General features: G+C 35.2%; 1 protein-coding gene across 3 annotated transcripts in view; it reads right to left on the reverse strand.

The window, feature by feature from the left end:
- LOC115453190 (four and a half LIM domains protein 2) overlaps positions 1–26107 on the reverse strand; it is a 195810-nt gene that overhangs the window by 53406 nt on the left and 116297 nt on the right. For all 3 annotated transcript variants that reach the window (XM_037443465.1, XM_037443464.1, XM_037443463.1), the window contains exons 3-6: positions 9620–9767; positions 8547–8763; positions 8358–8461; positions 7699–7842 (exon numbers count right to left, since the gene is read on the reverse strand). In XM_037443465.1, the coding sequence (XP_037299362.1) occupies positions 7699–7842; positions 8358–8461; positions 8547–8763; positions 9620–9767 (613 nt within the window). The remainder of the gene's footprint in view (positions 1–7698; positions 7843–8357; positions 8462–8546; positions 8764–9619; positions 9768–26107) is intronic.

Consider the following 26107-nt stretch of genomic DNA (forward strand, 5'->3'; position numbering starts at 1 on the left):
TTGTATTTTTGATTCACGATCCAATACATACAAAAATAGCACACTGTATTCCAAGATTAAAGATACTTTCAAATTATTAATACTTGTATTTATTTAGTAACGTTCAGATTTATGAAAATAATATTTATTACGTAATTGTAAATTAAATCCCATTGTGCTGAGAGCATAATCTTGCGGAGAATGTGTACAACTTATTCTCTTTTAGTATTACATCCCTTGGATAGATGGCGCGGCGGTCGGCCGCCCAAAATAAATGAACATAAAAATAACACTTGTTTCTTAACGAGGAAAATACTAATGAAATTATAAAATGGAGCTACCTTTTAAAATAGAAGGATGAAAAGCCTAAGAGGTTTACATATTTTATTTTTTAATAATGAAGAAAGTAGGTATGAGATCTAATGTGACCTCAAATTATAAATGACACTATAAACGCCGACCATGACCATTCACAATTTTAGAAGAAGTATTGGTTTGGTATAACTATCAATGAATTTTACAGATAAGAACTGTCCAAAACGTAATGGAAAATCTTTATAATATATTATATTCCTTTAAATTATTTCGTAATAGTTCCCTATAAATGATGATAGTCGCTCTTAAATATTTTTTATGTGGGTAATTAAACTTAAAATCGGAATCATTTATGGAAAAATAATAATTAAACAATAAGTTAATTTTTTTATATGCAAAGTATGGTTTTGAAATTAGTTTTAAAACAGGCACTAGCGACCTCATCACTTGCAAACGAAAGATTATAACGCCATCTGTTGATGAGTAGCTAAATTATAAGTGATGTTTGCTTTTAATGGTATTTATATCCGCTGATTAAATTTTAACGGCAATAATTAAAACATGTACAGATGTATTAAATAAAAAAAATATATATACACGATTATTATTAAAAAAAATGCCACCAGAACTACATAACGAAATGTACTTATAATTATTAGGGGCTAAATTTTTAATCCTCAGATAAAATTTATTCTACAAATGAATTATAACCTGATTCAATGTAAAAGTGAGACAATTCAACAATTTTATTCGTACAACTGTTTTAGTTTATGTTGTTTTTCTTACGTCTACTTTTTATATGATAATTGAAAAAATCGCCCCTAAAATTAAATCATATTTTGTAAAATCCTTTTAATATATCTGATGGAAATATAAGTGAAAAAGAACTTGTAAAGCATTAACACATCATGCATAATATTTTAAAGCACTCACTCACTTAGTTTTCGGCGGGAAACCGATCGCACAAATTCACAAATGCGTCGAAGCGGAACACGCCGATTCGTAATTTAAAATTTCGCGGTAAAATTTAAAATTCGGATTCGGAACACTCGCGACGTGTTATTTTCTTAATTTTTCCAATATGCTGGAGGTAGAGGCTGGAGGAGACACGTCCTCAGTAGCTGTCGAAAGAGTATTGAGTTCACAGTTGGCTAACGCTATCGGTTTAAGACATGTTCCTGTCGTGTGTGTGCGTCAATTATATTTATTACTAACTGGTAGACTATAAAGAAACATGGGCGACAGACACTTCAAAGCGATCGATCGGGTATTTAGTGGATCGATGAGCGCATACCTTGTCTGATCAACGACTAGGCGCTTAACGCGGTAGTAGAAAATTTTTTGCAGACGGCACATGAATGGAATTTATATTTTTAAACATTTTTTTTTTTCATGTAATTTTTAAATATTCACATTGACGTTTGCTTCGATGACAGTTTTATCAATTTTATGTTTATAATGTGGGCTGGAATTTTTTTTAAATTACTTTTTTTTTTCGATGTGTAAGGCATGTGTTCAGCCTACAAGCGGTGCAAACTGATCGTAACAGAATACAACTGATAGGTTAAGTAACGTTTGCAATAATTCGTTCATTGCTGAATGTAGGCCAACACTTCAGACGCCTCCATTACACTACATTCAATTTACATTTTAATCATCATAACTCTAGTAATTTCATTTGAACGCGTATCAATTTAGATACAAATTAGAAATATAATGTTTGATTAAAACAAAGAGATTTACCTATAAAATTTGACATTTATTAACGATACGCAGGTATTTAAAAAATTAGGATAATACAATTACATTTTTAATTTGAACGTATTTAGTTAATGACAGTACTGTCATGTCATGAATTAAACAGTGAAGTGAAAGCGATTATAATAACAATATTCTATAAATTAATTAAAAAACTATAGCAAAGAGAAAAATAAATTCTTACCTTTGAATTTAAAATTTCGCGCACTGGCAGGCTAAACGAACGAATATTTTTTTCTTTTATTCTAAGATGGCCGCGTAAAAAGGCGGGCAAATATACCGATTGATGTATCGAAACTGACCAAAGTGGTAAGGTGTGAACCAACACACCACATTGCCCACCACTAACCACCTAGTTAAACGATTTATTTTCGTTCTCTTACTACATTACGAGCATATTTTATTTTGTTGTTAAACATTGGTTTTAAACATAACGTTTATGACATAACTATGACGTTTGCAGATTTTTTGGATAAAAGTCAGAAAAAAGTTTTATAGTAAGGTTAGGTGGCCTATAATTAAATTGTAAGTCGTCTTAGTATTATGTGCTGAGTTTAATAAATGAAAGATGAGTACTATGATAGTATTTTGATAACAACGTGCGAAACTTTAGAAAAGTAATATGAAGTTTAATATAATTAAATACAATTTCTAAATTTATAAATAGTAACCAACTCTATTTTTTTTATTTTACGTTATTCATATCTTACCAAATTCTTATCCTTTAGTGGGGAAGTCCCATATACAGGTATATTTTGACATGGCAGTAATAAATGAAAACACATACTTGTCTACACCTCTGGTAACCGTGCCAAAAATCATCCATAAAAAACGAATATTTACACCCAAAAACCTTTTACTTTTCAGATTTTTTTATTATTTTGTGCGTATTTGCGAATATGGCATATACGTGATTGTATTTCTCTCTGAAAGTATGATGATGCCGCTATGACCAATTCTCTTAAATAATAATAGTGGCATTAGGATGTCTAAAGTAAAATAAATAAATATTGATATTAATTTTGTTTGAAACATGCATATTATTATTTTACATCACCGGTTCGAGTACTTATTGTATAGTGTTATATTTAAGGAGATGAATATATGGTTACATTAAGTAATGCAATATCGAACTGGCCCTCTACTCTCTACTGATCCTCTACCTATATATAAAAAGACAGTAGTGCAACCTTAATTTTAGCGTTATTAAAGGAATTAATTGTGAAAGACAAAGATGTCATGATAATTGTAAACTAAAAAGGAAAATTGCAACGTGATCGCAAATTTTGTTTCGAATACAGAGCAATCAATCAATAGGTTAGTCCCATCAAGTGTTCAACGACAGCAATTACAATTAAGTAGATTATTATATCATATTAATATTTTCGGGTTACCAGATATACGATGCATTTACAATTTTACAAAATTGCAAGAAAATATTTTAAATGATCGCTTAGAAATTACATTTATCAAGGAATCTGTCTGTAAACTTTTTCGTTTCGAACACATTTCTCTTTCATAAACTAACGATATACGACAATGCATAATTACAATTTATTATTTGTTTATCTAAGTATATCATGCGGTGGTCCAATTAAACCAGCGCTACGTGTAGTGCCAACTGCAATCACGGGGAGCACGGGCGAGTGAGTACGAACAGATGCGAGACATTATTATACCCATCATTCATGAGACTAAGCTGAATACGAAAATCAAAATCCGATAGAAATTAAATGCGTTCCTTTTAAATGTAACGGTCACCCATTCTTTCAAAAGAAAGTGACGTCAGGTATACACCGTGAAAAAATGCATTCTGCAACGTTCTTGAAAAGTATGACTCATATTAAAGCGAGGTAATGGTAGATGGAAAAAAAATACGAAGTGAAGACTGTCGCCTGCTCGGGCACAGTTGTAAGTAAAAGTAGCATATACACACTCGCGCATTTTATCCCTGAAAGGGGTAGGCAGAGGCGCAACTGATGGAAATATCGCATACAAAAGCCCTGCTTGAGGCGTTCTAGTACCTATCTTTCTAATACTATGCGACACTGAACAGAAGAAACCTTAGTGACAAAAGGCGACCTTTAGTTGTCGTTCGCGGCTCTCCTCATAAGAAAAATACGTTAAAAATGTTGATCACTCATCGCGCAACATCGTGTCCCAACATAGGATGCCAGCCCAACCGCGTTCCAATGTACCACAATATCAGTTCTAAAATTATCAACGCATTATAAATGGCGATTATAGTATCAGCAAGGTGGGAATTCGTGTAGGTTTGTGTGTCTGTGTAGGGCACAGAAGATTCCCGAAGCTTCTGAGAAATGTAACCTCGGCCGAGTTTATTCTTGGTTTTTAAAACTTTGAATTTAGATATTTATAAAATATCTCCGGACTAAAGATGTTTTTTATTATATATAAAATATTTTTTATAATTTCTATGTCTCAAGATGACACGATGAAATGTATTCTACGCCGTTCGGACAAAGATAATTTTTTTACAATGTGGCAAAAACATAAGGAAAATACATCTATCATCAATCTATTCTTACCAAAAAATCACATCAATTGTGTTCACTAAATAAGCAGTATTTCCTCATTTTCTTTTGTACGCCTGATAATTTTAAAGATAGAATCAAATGCCAACCAGTAACACTAATTAGATTTTATAAAATATGTTTCTTAGTAAGAGTTTTTATATCATCTTAAATAAACATTAAATCAATGCAGATTCCTGACCTAAGTTACGCCAAACGGGCTTGAGCTAAATATCAACATTAACGCTTTCAACTTGAAAGATTGGTCGAAATAGCTTCGAGATTATACTAATAACATACGTCACATACTTCCTGATTTTTTCTACCACCGAAAGCAGGTTAGCTTACGGCTCTTATAGAGGTGGTTGGTCACTATCAACAACGCCCGACCGCCACTAAAGCGGCTGTCTACCGAAATATCTTGTTTATTTAATCGTTCATTAAGCCCTGCCATAGCAGAGAGGGAAATTTAAAAGAAAGACTCAAAAAGTACAACTAAATTCGAGGAATGAATACCAAAAACAAATAATCCCCTCGCATTAACCTTGTTTGCAAAAGGCCTCTGGATATAGCCCGATGATTTGAAGTACACACTACTACCATACGCAAATACTGACGTGAGTCATCAACGTATCATTGAAACGTCGGTTACGGAATACGTTTCGTTCGTTACCAACTCGTAGTGCTTGAACACCTTCGGGAATCTAAACTATTTGAAGAGCTAGTCAGTTTTGTTTATGGAACAGCTCGATTGTGCTTGGATTGCATTCGTAGGACACCCACATATTAGAAACTGTTTCGATTAAATTAGTAACGGAATAGAAAGGAAAAAAATAATTGCGCTTCGAAATTGAGAAAATGTGTCATTTAATAAACTTAATTTATTATTATTCATTAAATTTTAAAAATATATATGATAACAGAACATTCAGATTACTTTTAAGTATAAATAGTATTCCTACTTAGAAAATTCAAGCTTAAAGATATTTCTAATCCTTATGTGTAATAAGTTAATTTTAATCAGTTCGTTATAAAAATAAACGTTTCTAATGAGTTGCATAATTATCTTTAAATACATTGCAATAAGCCATTAGACCTAGTCTGGAATCGAAATGTCAACACGACGACTCATCAATCTGACGGTTAAGAATAGACAACTGACACAGACTGTTTTATTTTTAATCTGCAACGGTAATTATACATACAGTTCAGTTTTATAACGATAGATGGCGTTACTTTAAGTGTGTATTTTGCATTTTTGAAAAAGGAACATCTATTAATTTTGTTTTTGCGCCTAAGCCAAACGTTGCTCATGAATACTTGTTTTATCAATGAAAATCTATTCTCTACACAGTAATTTTTAAGCTCTGTGATACTTTTCATACCATCTAATAAAGTTATCAAATATTCCAAGAAAGCAACTAATCTGTAACGTCATATAACATATTAATAATTTAACACACAGGGGAGACTGTCGAAACACAGCCCTACAGACATGCGATTCCTTGTTTTGAGTGTATGAAATATAGTCAGAAAGAAATATATCAACTTTAATAGACAGATAAACAAAATCTACCAAAAAAAAATCGAAGGTATATGAAGTCTGCTAACCCATACTAGGCCAGCGTGGTGGGTTTGAGCCTGAACCCTCCCAGTACAGGCGACCACTGGTCAAAAGTAAGTCAGTATATTATTTTATTAATGATTGAATTAAACCATTTACGCGGGTGGAACAACATGAAAACCTTGTAAAGTTTAATTCTGAACACCAAGTTTTTATGAATCCTATCAACATCACAATATTGTTTCACACTCGCCTCGAAAACATATTGGTATCGTTCCAATACCACCAAAATACCTTAACTGTGTCAACTGAATATTTTATAATTAATTACTGTACAATTTATAGATTGTGACCAAGGTGATGGGGCTTAATATAGATTCCAAGAGATTTCCACGCAGCGAGTTTATGGTGAATGTTAAATAAACCAGGAGTTTGCTGATTCGATTCGTGGATGTTGACATGTTTAATTATGTAATTGGTAGGACATAAATTACGTTCGCTTTTATAATTTTGTGTGTATTATAATTTATTGCGTGAATTACGGATTCATTAAGTATTTTAAATTTTGTTACAAGTATAGGACATTTTAAAGCATGTGAAATATCCGCAATAACCACCTTACATACGCAATATTCATCAATTAAGATAATATACTTAGGAATTTTCGTTATAAATATTATATATTATCTATTTATTTTTAAAAATTAACGATTAAGAAAGGTAAGCATCGCGCGGCATACTTAATCTGAGATCTACCAAAAATTCGAATAAAAGTGACAATTCAAATTAGAAATGGGGCAACCCTAAGAGTAACTATTGGATATAGATTTTGAACAAGGTGACCGATCTTAGAATAGAGATGAATATTTTGTCCAAGAATCGATGGTTTTATTGCTCACCGTAAAACAATATAGGCAATAATTCATTTTAGAATTACTTAGTTAATATAATATTTAAAGAGCTGAAATCTATTTTAAAATATCTTAATAGCATCATAATTCGTGGGAAATACCAATTAGTTTAAAAAATATATATGCAGGCTAATAATATCGGTAAAATAAATTTGAATGAATTTTTTGTTGATAGTTTCGGAATTAATCAGGTATATTATCCCCTGAAAACACATTTTTTTTTTGTAATATTTTATCCGAACTCCACCTGTGTAAAAACACTAGTGAACAAACGCAAATGTGCAGTTAGTTCCAAATGCTAAACAAATTCAAACCTGAAATCGTTATTAAAATTTGTTTCCTTACTTATTTTCTTGGTTAAAATACCGACAAAGATTTTATTTTAATTTAGACAAAATCTTATTAAACTTAACGTCTATAGGCGATGTAAAGTTGAATATGTTTTATTTTTGCAGACTGTCATCATTGCAGCCGGGAATCGTCCACTGCTGGTCATAGGCCTCCCCATTGAGCGCCACAGGGACCGGTTCTGGGCCGCCCTCATCCATCGGACCCAGACCCTCACCAGATCGTCGGTCCATCTCGTGGGGGGCCAGACGCAGACTGTAGCTAACCTCAAATGACATGACTCGGGTACCTCATCGCAGGCGTGGCAGCGCGGCTTGAGTCGCTCGGAGTAGTGGCGCACGCAGTACAGCCGCCCGTCCAGCGCGCAGTACGCGAGCTCCACCAGCAGCTCCTCGCACTCCGCGCACACGAAGCACGCGGGGTGGAACAGCGCCTGCGACAACCACAACGGCTGACGATATCTACAAGTACGAGCTTTTTGGCTCACAAACACAAGAGGGTGGCAATAAAAAAAACTTTTTTATGAGCCATCGCACGCACTTAATGGTATCTATTCTCTTCAAGTGGGACAATGATAATGCTTTAACATTTAAACTACAACGGTCGGATGCTAGATGTCAGAATCTCTTTTAAGATATAATGTAAATAGGCCAGAAACACAAATTGCCCAGGAGTAGTAGTGCTGCCTATGTAACAGAGGAGACGGCATATTAAATAAAAAATCGCATAAAGCGAAATGCGAGCATGCAATTTTTGCTTTCATGTGTATTAAGACATGTGTTAAAGAAGATTGACTATCTTATACTCTGCGACTTTTGCTTTTTTAAATCCATTTCTATACAATTGGGTTTTGCCTGACATCTATCATCGAATAGCGGAACTAAATATTATATCATCTTTGTTACATTTCTTAAAAAATAGATGGCACTAGTAACAGATTTTACTTACATCTTCGCCTATCCTTGGAGCTTGAATGGTTATGTTTCCACTACGAATCGGTTTATTGCATCCCATGCACTCCACTGAAGAACCGTGATGCTGACTAGCCAGGCCTGAAACAAAGATAAACGAATTATTAATTATACACATTTTTAGTTTTGCTTCTCTCTAACAGATGGCGTTGTTAACAATTCTTACCAATATCAAGTGCAATTTCGTTCCGTGCCGCAACAAAATCTTCATACTGTTTGCGGTGACCATCATCAACGTGTCTGCAGTGAGCCAGTGAGAGATCCTGCTTCGGTAGCTGGCTAGCCAGCGCCTTAGTCCTCCAGGCGCGCCAGGCGGCCTGGCCGGTGGCGCCACCTATGCCGGTCGGCGCCCGCTCGGCTAACGATGTCCAATACAGCTCCGTCTGAAATATCACAATGTATTTCTCAATTACTATTATATATGGCAGGATGTTAGATAAATCTACGGATCGGTGCCAGAACCGCGTTTGAGGTTATAAATCTCTCCGTACATACAGAAATATTTTGTGACGTTAATTTGCAATAAAGCGCATGTCTTCGGCTTTGTGCCGGTGAATTATGCGCGAAACGTGAATTACGTTACTAGCGTTGGTTGGAAGAAATAATATACTAACTACAGTTGCTTTTGTTGTATTTGGCATCTAAAATGTCTGTTTTAAACCTAGTGTGGGAGAACATTGTACATAAAACGCAACATCACACTCGTGCAAGTAAAGAGTAATGTGTATTAATAAATGTAGTAATTAATTAAAGTTTTAGTGGTGAATTAGTACGAAATATTTTTTTTTTTCAGGACCATAGATTTTAATAGACATAGAACGCACTCTCCTTTTCTAATTGGCTGTTCCGTAATTCTCAAGTGAGATAAAGACAAAGAGAATGTGCGGACAATAATATTTGTCTTTTTCTAGAATTCGGATTGACATCGAACACAATTAGGAAGAACCTGATAATATCAAGAGTTATGGATGCCCGGCCTTGAAGGAAAGGACGAGGGAAGGAAGCCGATTGTTTAATGTTGGTAGTGAGATATCAGTATCCGCCCGGATAGCGACTATCAAACACATAGCGTAAAATCCGTCATGGTGACCTAGTTATGCCGTTCCAAAGTTTCAAACAGTCCAGCAAATTATGTCGACTGGAGAAGGATAATTATTTCTCGTAACTCACTAACTTCAGTGGCGTGACTTTGCCATGGCCGAAAAAAAATCGCTTAAAATCTACAATTTTAAATCCTACCTGCTTAGCAGTAAGTCCCGGGGGGCTGTCGTACGAGTGGTGGTTGACGCGTGAGTCGCGGAGCCCGAGCCGCTCGCGCACCGAGCACAGCTCCTCGTGGTACACCGAGTGCTTCAGGCGGTCGCAGCCGCAGGACTTGCACGTTTTCCTGGAAAATGAGATGGTGGTGAGTTATGGTATTTTGGTAGTGATTATTACGTTGTGAATAAGGGATTTGTTGAAAGAGGTTGTGTGATTATTACGTTGTGGATGACGGAAGACGTTGTCATTTGTTTGATATACAGAGTGCATATTTAAGACGGAATATCAATTGTAGGTTTTCTTCGATGTGGCCACAGCAAAACCTTTTAAGGAGAGATTTTAATTTTTAAGTTCTTTTTCTTTATATTCACAGATTTTAGAAAATAGGCAGCAAAGAAGTTAATTTAAACATATTATTTATAACAATCAAACCTGTAACTTTTAAGATCAAAAGACTATGATATCATCTAACCTCAAAACATATTGCTTAAATCATTTTTCTCTTTTTAACTGCCTAAAAATCTGTTATAATATTTACCAAAAACATGCAATATAAAATAAACACGCATAATGACACCCATACTCAATACAAACAAATTGCACTCCAGTAAATTGATTTTATGTTTTCAAACAATACGTCATGGACAGATGAATTTATTGTTCAATTTGAACATGTGCATTTTAAAAGTAATGCGTGCGGTTTGTTATAACAAACATTAGTTCAAAGTAAAAACATTGTGTAAACATGAATTTAAATTTCCGTAACTAGATTTTTCGTGAACAGGCGAAAATCGCTCGCAAGTAAATATTACAAAAAAAATACATTTTATAAATTTTGACGGTTTTTCCGTCTAAACTGCTACAAAAATAAATGGTACAAAATAAGTGTGGTGAAAGTATTTCTGCCTGCCCTTTTGTAAGTCTTGCCCAGTAATCTTTTATTGTGCTAGCTATTTAGTTTATTGATCAATTTCAAGGAAAATCTATAGTGTTTTTACAGCATTTCTTTTAGAACCACCATCCAGTAAACTAACTTTTATAGAAGTTTGGAAGAGTTGTATATTTAACCGTAGTACGTCCTTACTACCTATAAAATTTGATCTTTAATATTTCAACATGTACACAGTAACAAGAGCATACTATTACAATCACAATACTCAAATACAAAGAAGTCTTCCACTACAAAGATTCCATACAAGTCAGATATAGAATGGCTTTTACGAAGGCGGTCATCGAAAACATTTATCCACTTACCAGTCCTGCAGGAATACACGTGTCTAAAAATACCAACACACGAGACATGGTAAACAGAATAATGTTGATCGTGAGCGACGGATAAAGATATTGTTACATGTTCACGATCCTCTATCAATGGATCAAGGAGAAGGTCGAGTATAACATCTAAGCGAGTTTTTTGATATTAAAACTATGCTAGTATCTATAGACCCCAAACCAAGACAAGCGAAAATAGTAAATTCTAAAAATTAAAGGCATTCGAAATGAACGAGTATGAGTTTTTAGATTGTTTTTTCTAGCTTTTCGTTAGCAGTCCTTGCCATTATAGAGCATGAGACTACGCTACCGAGCAAAATTATAGGTTTGAAAAATATTATTGTAAAAAAAAGTCCATCTTGTATGAATATATCTAATTACCTTTTACCTGCGGCTTTGACCACGTGGAAAGGATTTCCGGGATAAATATATTCCCGGGATAAATACCCTATAATGCAGCTTCAAATTAGTGAAAAAAAATCAAAATCGGTTTAGTAGTTCCTGAGATTAGTGCGTTCAACAAACGTTCAGCTTAAATATTAGTTAGATTTATATGCATACAAAAAATACGCTTACATTTCATTCATCGTATTCTTCCTTCCAACGATTACCTCCAAACATTAGACGTTTAACTGTTTCAACGCCCATTAATCATTCTTACTACAAATTTGTATGTTGTAATCTATACAATGCAATGTGACTCCGAGATCCGAGTCAATCTGACAAATGACCCGAGACTCATCTCCATGTCTCGGCATTGGCCGAGTCAGAAAAACTCGACAAATTTAACTTACGTCACGCCACGACGCTAAGCTGTGACATTTGGAAACATTAACAGCCGCTTTCAATATACGATCCCAATCTCGACTTTCAATCCGATTCCAAGAATTAACCAATCAAAGTAACTCATTTGTAAGCATAAAAAAAATGTTCTGATTGGCTAATTTTTGAGATATCTCGAAAAAAGCGATCGGGTTCGTTTATTGAAAATAGCGGTAAATGAGAGGGCGATTTAATACCCTATTAACTGCGTCTGTTAAATTAGCGTGGCTCTCAAATATTTGTTGTGGAGTGAATTTGTGTGGGGTCGGGACTATGTGTATGGCCGCTGGATGTGTTTTTATTATACTAATTAGTCACAAGAACATTTATTTTCCGTCATTTATTATTTTTGTGAAAGCAACAATAAAAACACGTTGTTTAAATATAAATATAAGCGAATCCAGTAAATTAATAACTACATACTTATTCCATTTCAAACATTAAAATACGACACACATTTAGTTTCGTGTGGCGTGGCGTCGCGTGCGCAAACTATGTCTGTACCCTTATTGATATGCTAACAAACGGACAATGCTTGTCTTGATACGATCAGGCTGATGGAATTAATAGGATAAGAGCTCTGAATGCTGGAGGATGTGTATGTTGAGTTTCTCACGGTATAAGATTCGATTAACATGTCAATTTGTAATCGCAATATGAAGACTTTTGTTATACAGTAAGACATTTGTGTTTCGTAAAATGAGTTCCGTAAGTTCTCCAAACTTTACCTGCGTATACTAGAGATCTGACAAGGGTTCAGCGACTCAGCTGTATAAATTGTTTAAAAGAAGTGTTTAATGGCAAGGGACGGCATCATAATACTCGTATGTTATATTCATAAGCTAAATTGCCTGTCAGTGGTATGACTGTACGACTGCAGTGCCGAGGCCTCGGGTTCGATCCCTGAGTCGGGAAGTGATATTAGGATTTTCTACTCAGTATCAGCCCGGAGTTTGAAATTCGTGTCCGATAGGTTCGCCTCCTAACACATCATTGGACAGAATGCGTACGGTGAAAAGAGAGAGCAAAAGTTGTTCCTCTTCCTACTCTTTCTAGGATAAATGGCGTGAATGTGTCTTAATATAAGTTGGTGCCTAATTTTTTTATTGTTTCCTCGTCTTGATATAACATGACTAAAAACATTTAATACCTTCTTAATGTACTTCCTTAAGCTTATTTTATATAAACACAATAACCACAGAAACATTACTCATATTTACAAGAATATTGACTAACTATCGTATAATTTATTAGGCCGTTTGAGGAGCTCATTGAATTCTGTGAATCATATAATAGTCATAAATACGTCAATCTCTCAAAATTTAATCCCTAAGGCGAAAGACCGATCACCTGATGGGAAGTAAACAGTTATCATATACTTGGTATAAGATAGGAAGAACCTAGGAGATTTGTTAGAAGTGTTTGTTTTTGGAACGCGTTATTCTCTACTAAACCTATTTTGATTTTTTCACTAGTAGGAAGCTACATTACTCTTGAGTGCTATAGGCTACTTTTACTCTGCAAAAGCAAAGTTTTTTATCCCGGGAAAATATAAAGCGGGACTATTATCCCGGAAAAACTTCTGCACACGGGCGGAGTCGCGAGCCAAAGTTTGTATGCCATAATTGTCAGCACGAATGACCCAATCCAGATGATGCCCGTGCTGCCATCTAAAAAACTAATAAACTAGGCTCTCCACAAATCTTCGGCACTCAAACCCTATTAATTTCCTTAAAGTAATGCATTGTGTATTTCTATGCCATTGTGAAGGTCCGTGGCAGTAACTGTCGCTCATCACAAACTAACCCGCTCAGTTGCTAGCTATAACTATAAAAAACAAGGTAAGTTTCCTTTTCACCTTCCAAAAAATAACTTGTTATGTCCAAATGGATTCAAAAAGATCGCCGACAGATATGCCAAAAGATTCCGATGTAGGGATATCACTGCTTCCTCATGTGTCGGTTTCCACGGCCGCGTTATCGAGCCGCGCCTAACCTTACCCCTGACCGTACTACGGCTAATAATAACTGAAGCGTCGGAGCAAAGATGGATAAGTCGAATTTATTGTTTTTTCGAATTTTGGCAGAGTTTGACAAAAAAAATTTGTATAATTTAATATATTTTTTACTTAGTTAATTAAATAGGTTAATTAAATTTTACTTAGGTTTGGAATCTTTAAAAACTATTTTAGCAATATAATAGATGATTCAACTGTAGTAATAAATATGTGAGAAATTATAATTCATCCGACAAATTAACTATGCATCGATTTGATCCAGATTTGTTAAGCTATACAGAAAAACCTCTGTTATTTTCCTTGTCAACAATATGTTCCCGGAACTGTTTAAATTATTCTACGAAACTTCACATTTATGTTATTAATCTCATAAATAAAAATTTTCCTGCATATCATAATTCTTTAAAACACCATCTAACATTAAATAAACACTACCGTCTCAGACGCGGGAAAAATGTAGCGGAACTAATCCATAAACGCCACAATTAAAAATGGCGCGAAAAAACGCGAAATACGATTTATCGTCTGTGCCTCGACGTGCGCCTGCGCTGATTGATCCACCGTCGAAGCGTTTGAAAGGTGACGCGTGCCAGATGGATCTCCGCTTTTACTTCTCAATGACGGAGTGTTTTGTTTTCGTACTAAACATTTTTGTGCTATGTACGGTATATAGTAATATTAAGGTTAGAATGGTTTGACTCGTGGGTGTCAATTTGTTTGTGTTAGCATTGTATTTACTTTAGTTAATCCGCTAATTGGGCATATTGTGCTAATAATAAATTATTCATGTTTTTATTTCATGAACCTACAAACGTTTGATACGTTTAGGCAAATTTACTCGGTTTTTTCATTGAATTTGAATCCCAAAAAGTTTATAAAATAATAAAAGTAATTTTCCCAAAAATTACTTAATGCAACACGCGCGAATTCCGTAAACTAAACAAATAAACCGACAACCTGACTTTATCCGTCGTCAGATTCACAACCAATACCACCTAATCCCACACATAACGATCCAGAATAACCAAAATAACATCGCCCTTGATTGCACCCCAATCAACGTAGGGCATCAGTAAACGGCGCGGCGGTCCGTCCAAAGACAACAAGCATAAATCTATCCGTAATTTACAATCGACATTTATCGCACATTCCGCTAATGTCGAACGTTTAATGTCCGCCAATAAACTGCTAATCTGTTTTTTATTTCCTTGCATGATAATTCGCATGAAACAGGGTAGTGAAATTATGGGAAGATTTGGTGGTCTTGTATGCCAGAGGCTGTCTGGGTGGGTACCACCATATTTTTGTCGCCAAGGAGCAGTGTGAGTGCATTGTTGTGTTCCGGTTCGAAGGACATTGTAGCCAGTGTAATTACTGGCCATTATGAGCCTTAACATCTTACGTCTCAGGGTGACAAGCGCAGTGGAGTGTCACTCAGTACTATGAAATTCAAAGTTCTATATGGCGTTGCTACTGTTTATGGGCGGTCGTATCGCTTGCCGTCAGGCGAGCGGCGCAATCATCTCTTTCGAATGCAATATAAAAAGATTTTAGTGTTAGTCGTGGTTTACACTTTAGTTGTATGTATGATTGATCTTCATGTTTTAATTTGTTAATACGTCCTCCTGTTTTAGTAAAATGCTTAAGTGATATATACATGGGGAATGTAATACACTGGTTTCGCGATACATGCGAAGTCAGTAAGTGGTGTGGCACAATTCTAGAATAATTCTAGAATGTAGAAGGCAAACAAAAATTAAAAAATTACAACAATCAGCGATGTCAAAGTCTTCTATGATGAGAAATTTAAATAATGTTTTTCGTATTTTGCATTTTACAGTTATTTTATTTTATTGATAGAGTACATACGTTTCGGGAGAACAGTATTAAATACACATCCTGAACATTTTTGAAACAGGTACTCATGTTTTACATAATCTTGTAAAGATATTGCAGAACAGAAAGATGATAACGATAAACAATAGATGGTTGCAAGAACCCCAAACGAACAGAGGTCAAGTGATCGTAAGTAACCGGCGTATTGTTTGCCAACACGCTAACTCCACAGAATTCGTTGATGCGTTGACGGCATACGAGTACGTAGAATATTCAATATCTGGGAATAAAACTCGCGAGAACTTTTAGCTTCATAGTTCACACCATACACAGTATAAGAGGCTGTAGGATCCCTCAAGGTGAGTCAGCCGAAACTAATAAAATACAGATTTAGTACTTCTTTCCTCTGACATAAAAAATGAAAATTTCTTATTTAAAAATACCAGGAAAATTTTACATAAGCTAAAGAATTAATCAGCAATATTCTAATTTTTATGTAGAAAAAAATAGTGGGCGAACAAATAATATGCCGAGACATCAACAAACTGAAACACTAAATTACGAATTAATCAAATTATATTTGTCTGCAAAGTCCACAACTTTTCTAATGGTTGTGTTTACTCGAATAGTTTCTGCATTAGACATTACAATGGAAAAGTTTGTAAAAGTCGTAATTGAAACTAAAATAAAATTTAACGAGGGTGATGCCTGTTTGTTTTATTGAACGCGTTCGATACGCGAAACATTACAAAGGCCTAATAAAATACGGTATTTGTAGACAATGTAAGTTTCCGCGCGTTTCTTGATTAGCAGATTGAAGTTATAAATATAAAAAAAAAACTACATGCATCTTTGGGACGACAGATGATCTAAACCTTTCCGATACGGAATAAAAATGACAATCCTTGCAAATGCATGAATTTGAAAGCATTGAGCATGTTCCGAAAAGAAGAAAAAGGTTCACTCACATACTTTGTTAATTCTAATGAAATAAATTAATTTTCGGTAAGTGAAACGCCGTCAAGTGACGCTCAGAAAACTGAGAAGAGCCGACTCTAGCTTTTTTTAGAAGTTCACTCAGTTATATATATTGCCGAACTCAAAGGTGATTTTACGACATAGTAAAATCAAAGTGAGTGTGTCGTAACACCGTTCATTAGCACGGTCGCCTTGAAACATTGTCATAAAGTATATTTAGCGATATTAGATGTAATCAGGTTTGGTTCTATGTTATTGGCATCACAGAAACATGTACATTTCCTGTTACATCAAACAAATTGTTAGATGAAATTAGATTGAATCTAATTAAAATTTGGGTTAGGGCAACCGACATAATTTTTAGTTGATCTATTATTTGGGGTACGTCTGGTTTACGGATTTAATGTTTTTATGTTGTTAGACGATGCCAGCAGTTTTGTGGTACGTATCCTATCTATGTTGCGGAGGAACCTCATCATGTTTTCGAGAATAAACGTCAATTGTCATCAAACAGCAAACTGTAAAACAAGACAATTTTTTTCTAGCGTGTATTATGCTAATTTAGCATGAGAATCCTGGTCACAGGTACATCATGACGTGGAGTTGTTATATGTAATGCATACATACATATTTCGAGAATTCGAATCAAGATAAAAATCAAAAGTTTATTCGAACAGAATTCTATACCAAAATCATCTCGGTTCATTTTTATTACAACAAGTACCATTAAACATCATGTTGACGGACATTGGATTAAGTGATAGAGAACGTCATTGACCTCAGTTGCAAGCTGCGCCGGCGCAACTATGTCCCCGCGCATAACAATTAAGTGCAATAAGAATGCTATGGGAATGTCCACTAGACAAGGGGAGCTAAATCATGATGAAAATATGAATATGACTCGTGTATATCTGGTTATATTATGAACAAAGTAAATACTTAAATAGATGGAAGAAAATTATTGCCGAGTTTCAATAAGGAAGTCCAGGTAAAATAAGAGCGAGATGCTGTCTTGTAAAGAGATACTACGATCTTTATTTAAATAACCCGATTATTATAATTTGTGAGTATTACACGGATCTTAGTGAATATGCTCTGTCTAATTTTAATAAGCTCTTTAACTTTCTTGACAAATATAAAAAAAAAACGCAATACCAACCCTGGATGAATTCATTACCAAGCATTTAAAGACTTCCCCATTGCCTCAATTGCACCTTACAAAATAATACTGTTATAAGTGCACAGGTTTTATTAACATGCAGCGTCATGCCTTGTTATTTGACATTTCGCCAGCTTTATGAGAGCCGTGTAATACAGGGCGAGTATAATTAATAATTTTTTACCACATACACACTTACTCCTTTTAGTCCCGAAGGCGTAGGCAGAGGCGCAAATGGTGCTCCTACTTTCTATCGTGTATATTCAATTCCATGATGTAATAGGCGGCGAGCCTATCGCCATATTGGTCACAAATCCCAGACTCCGGGCTGGTACTCAGTAAAAAACCCAAAATCACTTTGCCCAACCCGGGGATCGAACACAATACCTCAACACTACAATTCAATTTACCAATGTTGTAAAGAGACCAGAGGCTAAGAGTCCATATAACCCGATTCCTACCAGCTTCCTTTTCTTAATTTATGTAAAATCTATCATTAGAACTATTTACACACCGCATTTATGCATATAAGTATCTATATAACTTTATGTCTGGTTCCCTTTCGAAGAATTTCACCCTTTGCCACTGAAAGAGGCTCATGTCGCATAACTATTCCCAATTGTTCTCCAGGAAGTAAGGCCTACGCTGCCGATCAGACTGACGATTATTTTTGTATATTAGTATTGGTCAAATGTCTGGACGGCTTCCAATAGCTGTTCACCATCTACGTCTTGGTGTTATGATCTGTTTGGACTGTGTAATTTAACTTTGATGAGACGTAACTGACTTGGAGGTTGGTTCTTCTATTTTAATCTCCCAATAGCTTAAATATTGAATCATTCAGTATTTATTAGATTAGATTTTACTAGCAACTTCGCCCGGGTGAATATCCTTTCCGTTAAAAAAGTTCTTAAAGTTCAGGATGACGTCAACGCCATCTATTTATAAAAAAAAAAACATTATTACTCATGGAAGCTAATTACCGGAATTAAAATCTTATGTTAACGTAATACGGATTAACATTCAGGACTTGGTCTACCCGTGACACAAATTTCATCCAAATCCATTCAGTTCTTTACTTCTAATATACAAACATCCAAACATTTTCACAAACTTCGCATTTGTAATATTAGTAAGATAAATCTATATTAGTAGCGCGATACTGGATAAAATGGTATGCATGCGGATAGTGACCATTGTACCTTTATCAAAGTCCGCAATAGAACTAAAAGTGTTTAGTAAGGACGACGAACCAATGCAAGTTATACTATTCTAAAATCCGAATGTGAGTTACTAATACTAATGTCTAAGGAAGTGGAGATTCATATCATTGATTTTATACTATTCAACGTACTTTACGATCAGACCTTTTATTTATGTGATCAAAGTCTTTGAACATCTCAATAACAACTATCAACTATGTTAATGATCTTCTGGATAGCATAATGATATTTCAATTTCATGGTAACGCAGACCATCGGTACGCTATCTGTGAAATAAGTTGTAGAGGTACTTTATCAGCTAGAGAACAGTCTCTTAAAGTTACTAATGTATGGTTACTGTGCATCGAGGCATATCATCACTATTTATATAGCGGGAAATTAGCATTTAATATCACTGCTCTACAAAACACACATACAAATCACGCCTTATCCTTGAAAGGATAGAAAGAGGTGCAACCAGGGCCCCCATTTTTCCCGTTGTGTATCTCATGATGTGATAGAGAGCGAGCCTATCGCTATATCGAATACAAATTCCATAGTGCGGGCTGATATGCTGAGCAAAAAATCTCAATATAAATTTACCCGATCTGGGATTTGAACTCTGGACCTCAGAGCGTTGATTGTTTAACGCATGAAATACACCGCCACCGAAGAAATCAGGACAATATGACGATTTTATGCGGATTCCATTAAGAGATTTTCTTACTATTTATTTTACCCTACATTTGGTAACGAAACGTTTGAGACCTTATTAATTTCCAAATTAATGGGCACAAAGTTACAAAGACATCTAGATGTTTACACAAACATAATTTTATATTGATACCTTAGTCTACAATTCTACATATCATTCATACAGACTAATAATATAATTTATATCATTCATATACTATTTCAGGTTACTGAGGAAACTGTGGTAGACCACAATACGCGTTCGAGTATATTTGATTCCACAGACCGATGCTAACGTATAACTACTTGCAAATGTAATTAATAATCTAACTTCATTACAAAATGATATTTTTATGATAGATGTAAAGGTATAATTTAAAGTTACTCTCTTGTACAGACAGGAAAATTGAAGATTGGATATTTCAATAGTTGAGGAGTAAAAATTTAGAGGTCAGAGGAACAACACGTAGTGATATACACCATGAACAGCAAACGAAAATATGTTTATAGCCCCTAAAAGCATGATCTCATACTTCACCATCGGAGAGGTTTGTTGGCATTGCTCTTAAATAAATAAATATTGATGTTTGTTTGACAACAAAAAAACTTCAAACAACAAGAACAATAGGCATTTAGTATAAAAAAATAAACATCAACCATTTCTTACGCAATTTGTTATGACTTGTTTGTTTAAACAAACACGCTAAACATACCACTACGTTCAATGCTAACCTATTGACTTCTGAAACATCTAAATTGGTGCAGATCTGCATGTAATGCCAGAGCGAAAGCATCTTTAATCTATGGATAAACTACTCCGAGGATGGAAATACGCTTTTGCAGCAATAATAGAAACGCGAGCAATTTAATCAAGTGATTTATGAACTTGGCTGCATTTAGTACTGTTATGCCAAAATATAATTCAAATCCAGCATAAGTAGCTCAGAAGCTAAAACTTGTACAAATTATAAATTATTCAATACGTTCTTCCATTAATTTATGATTCCTAAACACCAAGATTTTAAAAATAAATAATTTTAAATTTCGAATTGAACCGCATACATAAAATAACTCTCATAACCAACTCGTCTGCGTTGTTTATTTTCTTTTTCTAAGAAGCACTAATTGACTGGCCAGTACTAACTTGATGACATATTATTGCTTAGAAATCGCAACTTCGGTTTAAAATTGCATACGTGTTTAATTACTGGAACAAGTTTCTCTTAAGTCATAAATCATTCATTGACACTGGTCGTAATCATTTTTATTGATGAATGAATGACAACTGTTAACATTTCCTTTGCCTGTTGTTTTGACTGTTGTATTTTCGGACACGTCCAAGTATTAAAAGCGTGGAAGGTCATTTTTGATAGTGTCATGGGATTTATAGAGCCATAAATTTCATTCATAAAAAAGTTTTTATGGTTGAAGTTTTAATAGATCGCTTTATTGTGGAGATATCAAGGAATGAGATTTCGTAAGAGGGCTTGTAGACCTTCAATATCGTGGGTGTTAAAATATTATTATAAAATAAAAATATTATTTTCGTTGAAAATCATTTTACCGTCGAAAAACTTAAACAAGAAAGCATATTAAAATCCAATGAAACAATAAAATCAAGAAGAATCAAAATGAAATTTTAAAAAGGTAGATCAGAGTATCTCCATACTCTGAGAACGTCTATGTGGTATGGTGTGTAACAACGTATCATACCACATAGGCGTGATAATCCCATTTCCTGATGACATCACTAGGTTACGTCAAAACCCAATGCACTAGTGCAGGTGCGTAATATCAAATAAGTATACAAAAGCCAGTTAAACTGCCACATTAATCACAAACTCGGCAACACAATGGATTATAAAAATATGATGGAAACGCCTGCATGAAAGCTTCATTATTTATTTATGTAAAACCATGATTTTCCTCTTAACAAAATGTTCGATAGACCGGCATCGTTTCTCATGGAAAGACGGCTATGTAGCATCATCTATGGATTTATTGAGGATGTTTCGAACGTGGAAAATGTGAGTTGTTCTACGTAGTTTTACGTGTTTTACACAGGAATATATGATTTGTCTATTCCAATATACAACAAATTATAGAATAGACGTGTTTCCGTTTGAACAATGTAATAAAGTATAATATAGTATATCGCAATTCAAATTTGTATGCGATATTGATGATATATTTTATGGGTTGCGAGGTACTTTTCTTGACATATTTTGTATCAATATTTGTCTTTATTGAGTATATAGCCAATGAAAATATGTACCTTAGAAGCCATAAGGACTTAAGTTTAACATATGAGTCAATACACACTCAAGAATTTCAAATTAAAAATAAGGCTAATAAATCAACATCCTTTCGACTTGACTAGTTTAGTTAAGATTGCAAATGGATTAGGGGCGATGTTAACGGGGTATTTTACAAGCTCTAAAAACGCAATTAAAACGCGCAGTAACGACGAGGCGATCAGAATTGAATTTTTATCTTTGTGGCCTTTACATGTACAAAAAATTGAGTGGAAACGGCCTAGTACAGGTCACGGAAACTCTGGATGCAGACCGATTCCAACAGGTTGGCCTGAGAACCTTTATAAGAAACGTTAGATAAGTAGTGGACATCCAAAGGCTGAATGGCGATGATAATGTGTGCTGAAAACAGCAAACGCGCGTATTGTAAGCGTGCCTGGTCGCTTATAAAATTATAGTGCCTGAGAGAATAGCGTTTATCGCGCGATTTCCCTGCGTTTGAAGCGCGTTCATAGCGTTTAAAAACATCGTATGTGTACTCTAAAGTATAAGTAAATCTAGTGCCTCTATCGGTCATATATTTCCCACGATTAGTAATCTAGTTGCATTTGTACTATTAATAGATTAGCTTTTGAATTAAATATCTAGTGATTTAATTATCTTGCTGTATGTTCTCGGAAAAATATTGATATAAGACGTATTTTTACGTTTATAGTATGTTCTAGAAGTAGATGCTGACACCTACTTTGAATACTCTATCTACAGTCTAAAGTTGAATACCGACGAGCTAACATCTCAAGCTGGTTGTGGAATAGATACGGCCAGTACTAAGTAGTACTTTACTATTTATAGCCAGCGATTACCAATCGTCATTCTTGTGGAAAAAATAAATATATATTGATATATAGTCAGGAGGCCCTATTCCGTCTAGCGGGGCATATCCGTCTTTTTGCAATTACGGGCGTTCTAATCGAGGGACAGCTTTGAAGCTAATAACACCTTATTGACCTATACGGCTATTAAAGCTGTCCTTGGATTACAATGACTGTAATAACAAAAAGACGAATTTGCCCCCATAGACGGTGACACCCTTACTGGTGGTAGGTCTCTGATATGTGAGAATCCGCCTGGGTAGGTACCACCGCAATGTGTATTTCTGGCGCCAAGCAGCAGTGTATAGTCACTGTTGTGTTCCGGTTTGAAGGACATTGTTGCCAGTGTAACTACTGGATATAATGAGACTTAAGATCTCACGTCTCAGGATAGCGAGCACAGTGGAATACCAAACATAACTTTGTAATTCAAGGTGTTGAATGGTGTTTCTACTGTTTATGGGCGGACGTATCGCTTACCATCAGGCGAACGACGAGTCTCGTCATTCAAAGCAATAAAAAAGACTCAATTGGGCCACCTAACTATAAGTATTATATAAGTGTAAAGCAAGTCATATCCAGGTTACACGCGATCCTTGAGAGCGACCTTTCGCAGCGTCTGTCTAATGGAACGCCGTGCCCACCGCCATTTACTTTGCATCACTTGCAAAGCAAATAAATTGAAACGGTGAGGGCGTGTTGGCGGACCTTTTATATTAATGCTTTTAAGAAAAGGGTAAATAGTGAAAAGGTAAATGGTATTTATATTCTGGCCAGGTATGTGAGGACTGCTAGGCAATCTTAGTTAATATTATTGTGTGTGAAGATTTTTTAAGGGCACGGAATAGTGATCCTCCCTTTCACCTCATCAGGTGAAACCATTCATCATCTTAAATGGAGTGGAATCCATATAGAGTTTCGGACTACGAGAGATGCATTGTCTATGATTACCCCTATCCGGGCGGATAAAAATATAATAGCATGAAGATGTTTAGAAGAACGAAGCACCACTTTATGACATTGAATTGTCGACGTAATTGACGTCCTGTCGGACTTTTTTCATTTTTTCTAAAAGGTGGTTGCTTTCAAACCACAGGAGACTGGCTGACCACAGCCCATTGACAATAAATGTAAAAATTCTTTATCGACATGTTCCAAAACGATATTTTAAAAATGTCATAAAACACAATGGTATCATTGCTATCAGTTTCTTAGCAAAGAAATGAACAATACCAAAAAAAGAATTAATTAAAAGACAGATATTCAATTCGTAACGATTAAAATAGAAACCCGATTAGCAATCGTTTCGTTATTCAAAGTAAAATTGCCATTAAAATTATACGTAAAACCGAACGTGTAAAAACAGTTGCAGCGAATGATTTCATTGGAAAGGTTGGGGGGGAGAACGGGTGATAGACATCTTGTCATGTCAGGGCATCTAAGACTGTTATTGTTAATTGGAGAAAGTCTGCATTATTTTTAAAAGAAAAGAAATGTTTGTTTGGATTGTTTTAGGTTTTCTTAGACACTGGTGTTTATTATTTTTCTTTATCTTAAATAACATAGCCTACATGCTGACGTGTTTTGTGAAAGAAAAATATTTGATAAAGCGGATGACGCGAATGGATTATAATAACATTACAAAAGAGAAATAATTGTAGCCAAAGCGCTATACCGCTAGCTAGAATGGGTTATTTTAAATAATGAAGCATTTACAAAAGCAAAATATTTTTGATTGCTGGAATTCCTTCCAAAATATTAAGATTTCTGATATGGTGCATATGGTAGATCACCAATTCATATTAGCAGTATGAAATACAGCAAAATTATCGATCTCATCTTAGAAAGGTCTAAGTGGGATAGGAAACCAGAAGATTTGTATTTTGAGTCTGATGAAAATCTAAAATATGTATGTTTCGGTAAATTAAACAAAGAATTGCCAGGAATTGTTAATGGTTCTCATAAGGACAGAATTCATTAAACTTAAATGAATAAGTTACACCCTTACCTACTTTTTCGAAGACTGAAAGTAATAATACGTTAATACCTCTAAAAACTATTAAAAGCAGAAAAGTGAATGCTAATTTTACAGAGGACAATTCTGTAACCACGTTACAGAACGTTCGTTAACGTACGTTAAACAGAGATACGAGTTAATGTGTTTAGTACTAATGAAGGCAAGAACTGGACAATTGTTTTTATATTTGGAGAAATCAAAAACCTGCATCAATGTTATTTAAACAGCATTCTAGGGTACTAGTCAATAAAATCATAATGTGAACGAAATAATAAAAGGAACGGAATATTCAAAGGAACTAAAAATAAATCTTTTATACCAACTCCGACAAATCAAAAATCAGGTGCTGACATACAATATAATCTAATCGGTGCTTTACTTAAAATATTTTTTTAAAGTGGTGCTTAAAAACATTGTTTTTCAAAAAGCACTATCAAAATTATGGGTTTTCATACTTAATCCGATAATCGAACTTGAATACCGCGTAAGTTGGTTTGAATGCCTACTAGAAGATGTTTATCAACCTTTCTCATCTCAACCCAATGAAATCATTTGCTGGAACTGTGTTTGCACGCTCGGTTTTATAATATTACTCGTATATAGAAAAATATACGGAATTTGTAATGCGGTAGAACAGAAGGCATTAGAGGAATTTAAAGTAGATAAAATTATCGTTCAGAGGGTGGATCCATAAACTATCTGTCCGATAACTTATTGGGTCTGCTACGGGTATGCGACCCCGAACTACTCTAGCTACTAGTGTCACAAACCTTATCTTCCGTGACAGTAGTATCCTTGTCCCTTCCATTTCCCTCTTCCTTTCTAATTATCCCTCCTTATATAAATTCCTTTCCTTTCTCCAACCGGCTAAAGGCGGTATAACCTAGCTCAACTAGGCACAGCCAGCCCCCCAGACCGTTGACAGGCAGCAGTATTAACGGTGCGAAGAACTGTGCCTCTGCGATCGCCAACCCGTTTGCCCAGCGTGGCGATTATGGGCATAAACCCTCCAATGATACAGAATCATAGGAAATGGCCCCAGTTCCCGGTCGCCCTGTTATTCCTGGCCAAGGCGGCGGTCACGGTAACGGCAGGGCAGGGGTGCGAAGAATCCCCGGGCTACGATAGGCCGCCCATCTCAACTGACCCTGGCAACCTACAACGGCAGAAGTCTTCGGCTTGATGAACATCTCGCACAGTTGGAGACGGAGCTAGAGAACATAAGGTGGCATGTCCTAGGGTTGTGTGAAGTCCGTAGAGAGGGAGAGGACTCTATCACCTTAGACTCGGGCCACCTTATATACTACCGCGAAGGCGATAGGATATCCCAGGGTGGCGTAGGCT

The sequence above is a fragment of the Manduca sexta genome, chromosome 26 (genome assembly GCF_014839805.1).
Source record: "Manduca sexta isolate Smith_Timp_Sample1 chromosome 26, JHU_Msex_v1.0, whole genome shotgun sequence".
Lineage (NCBI taxonomy): Eukaryota > Metazoa > Arthropoda > Insecta > Lepidoptera > Sphingidae > Manduca > Manduca sexta.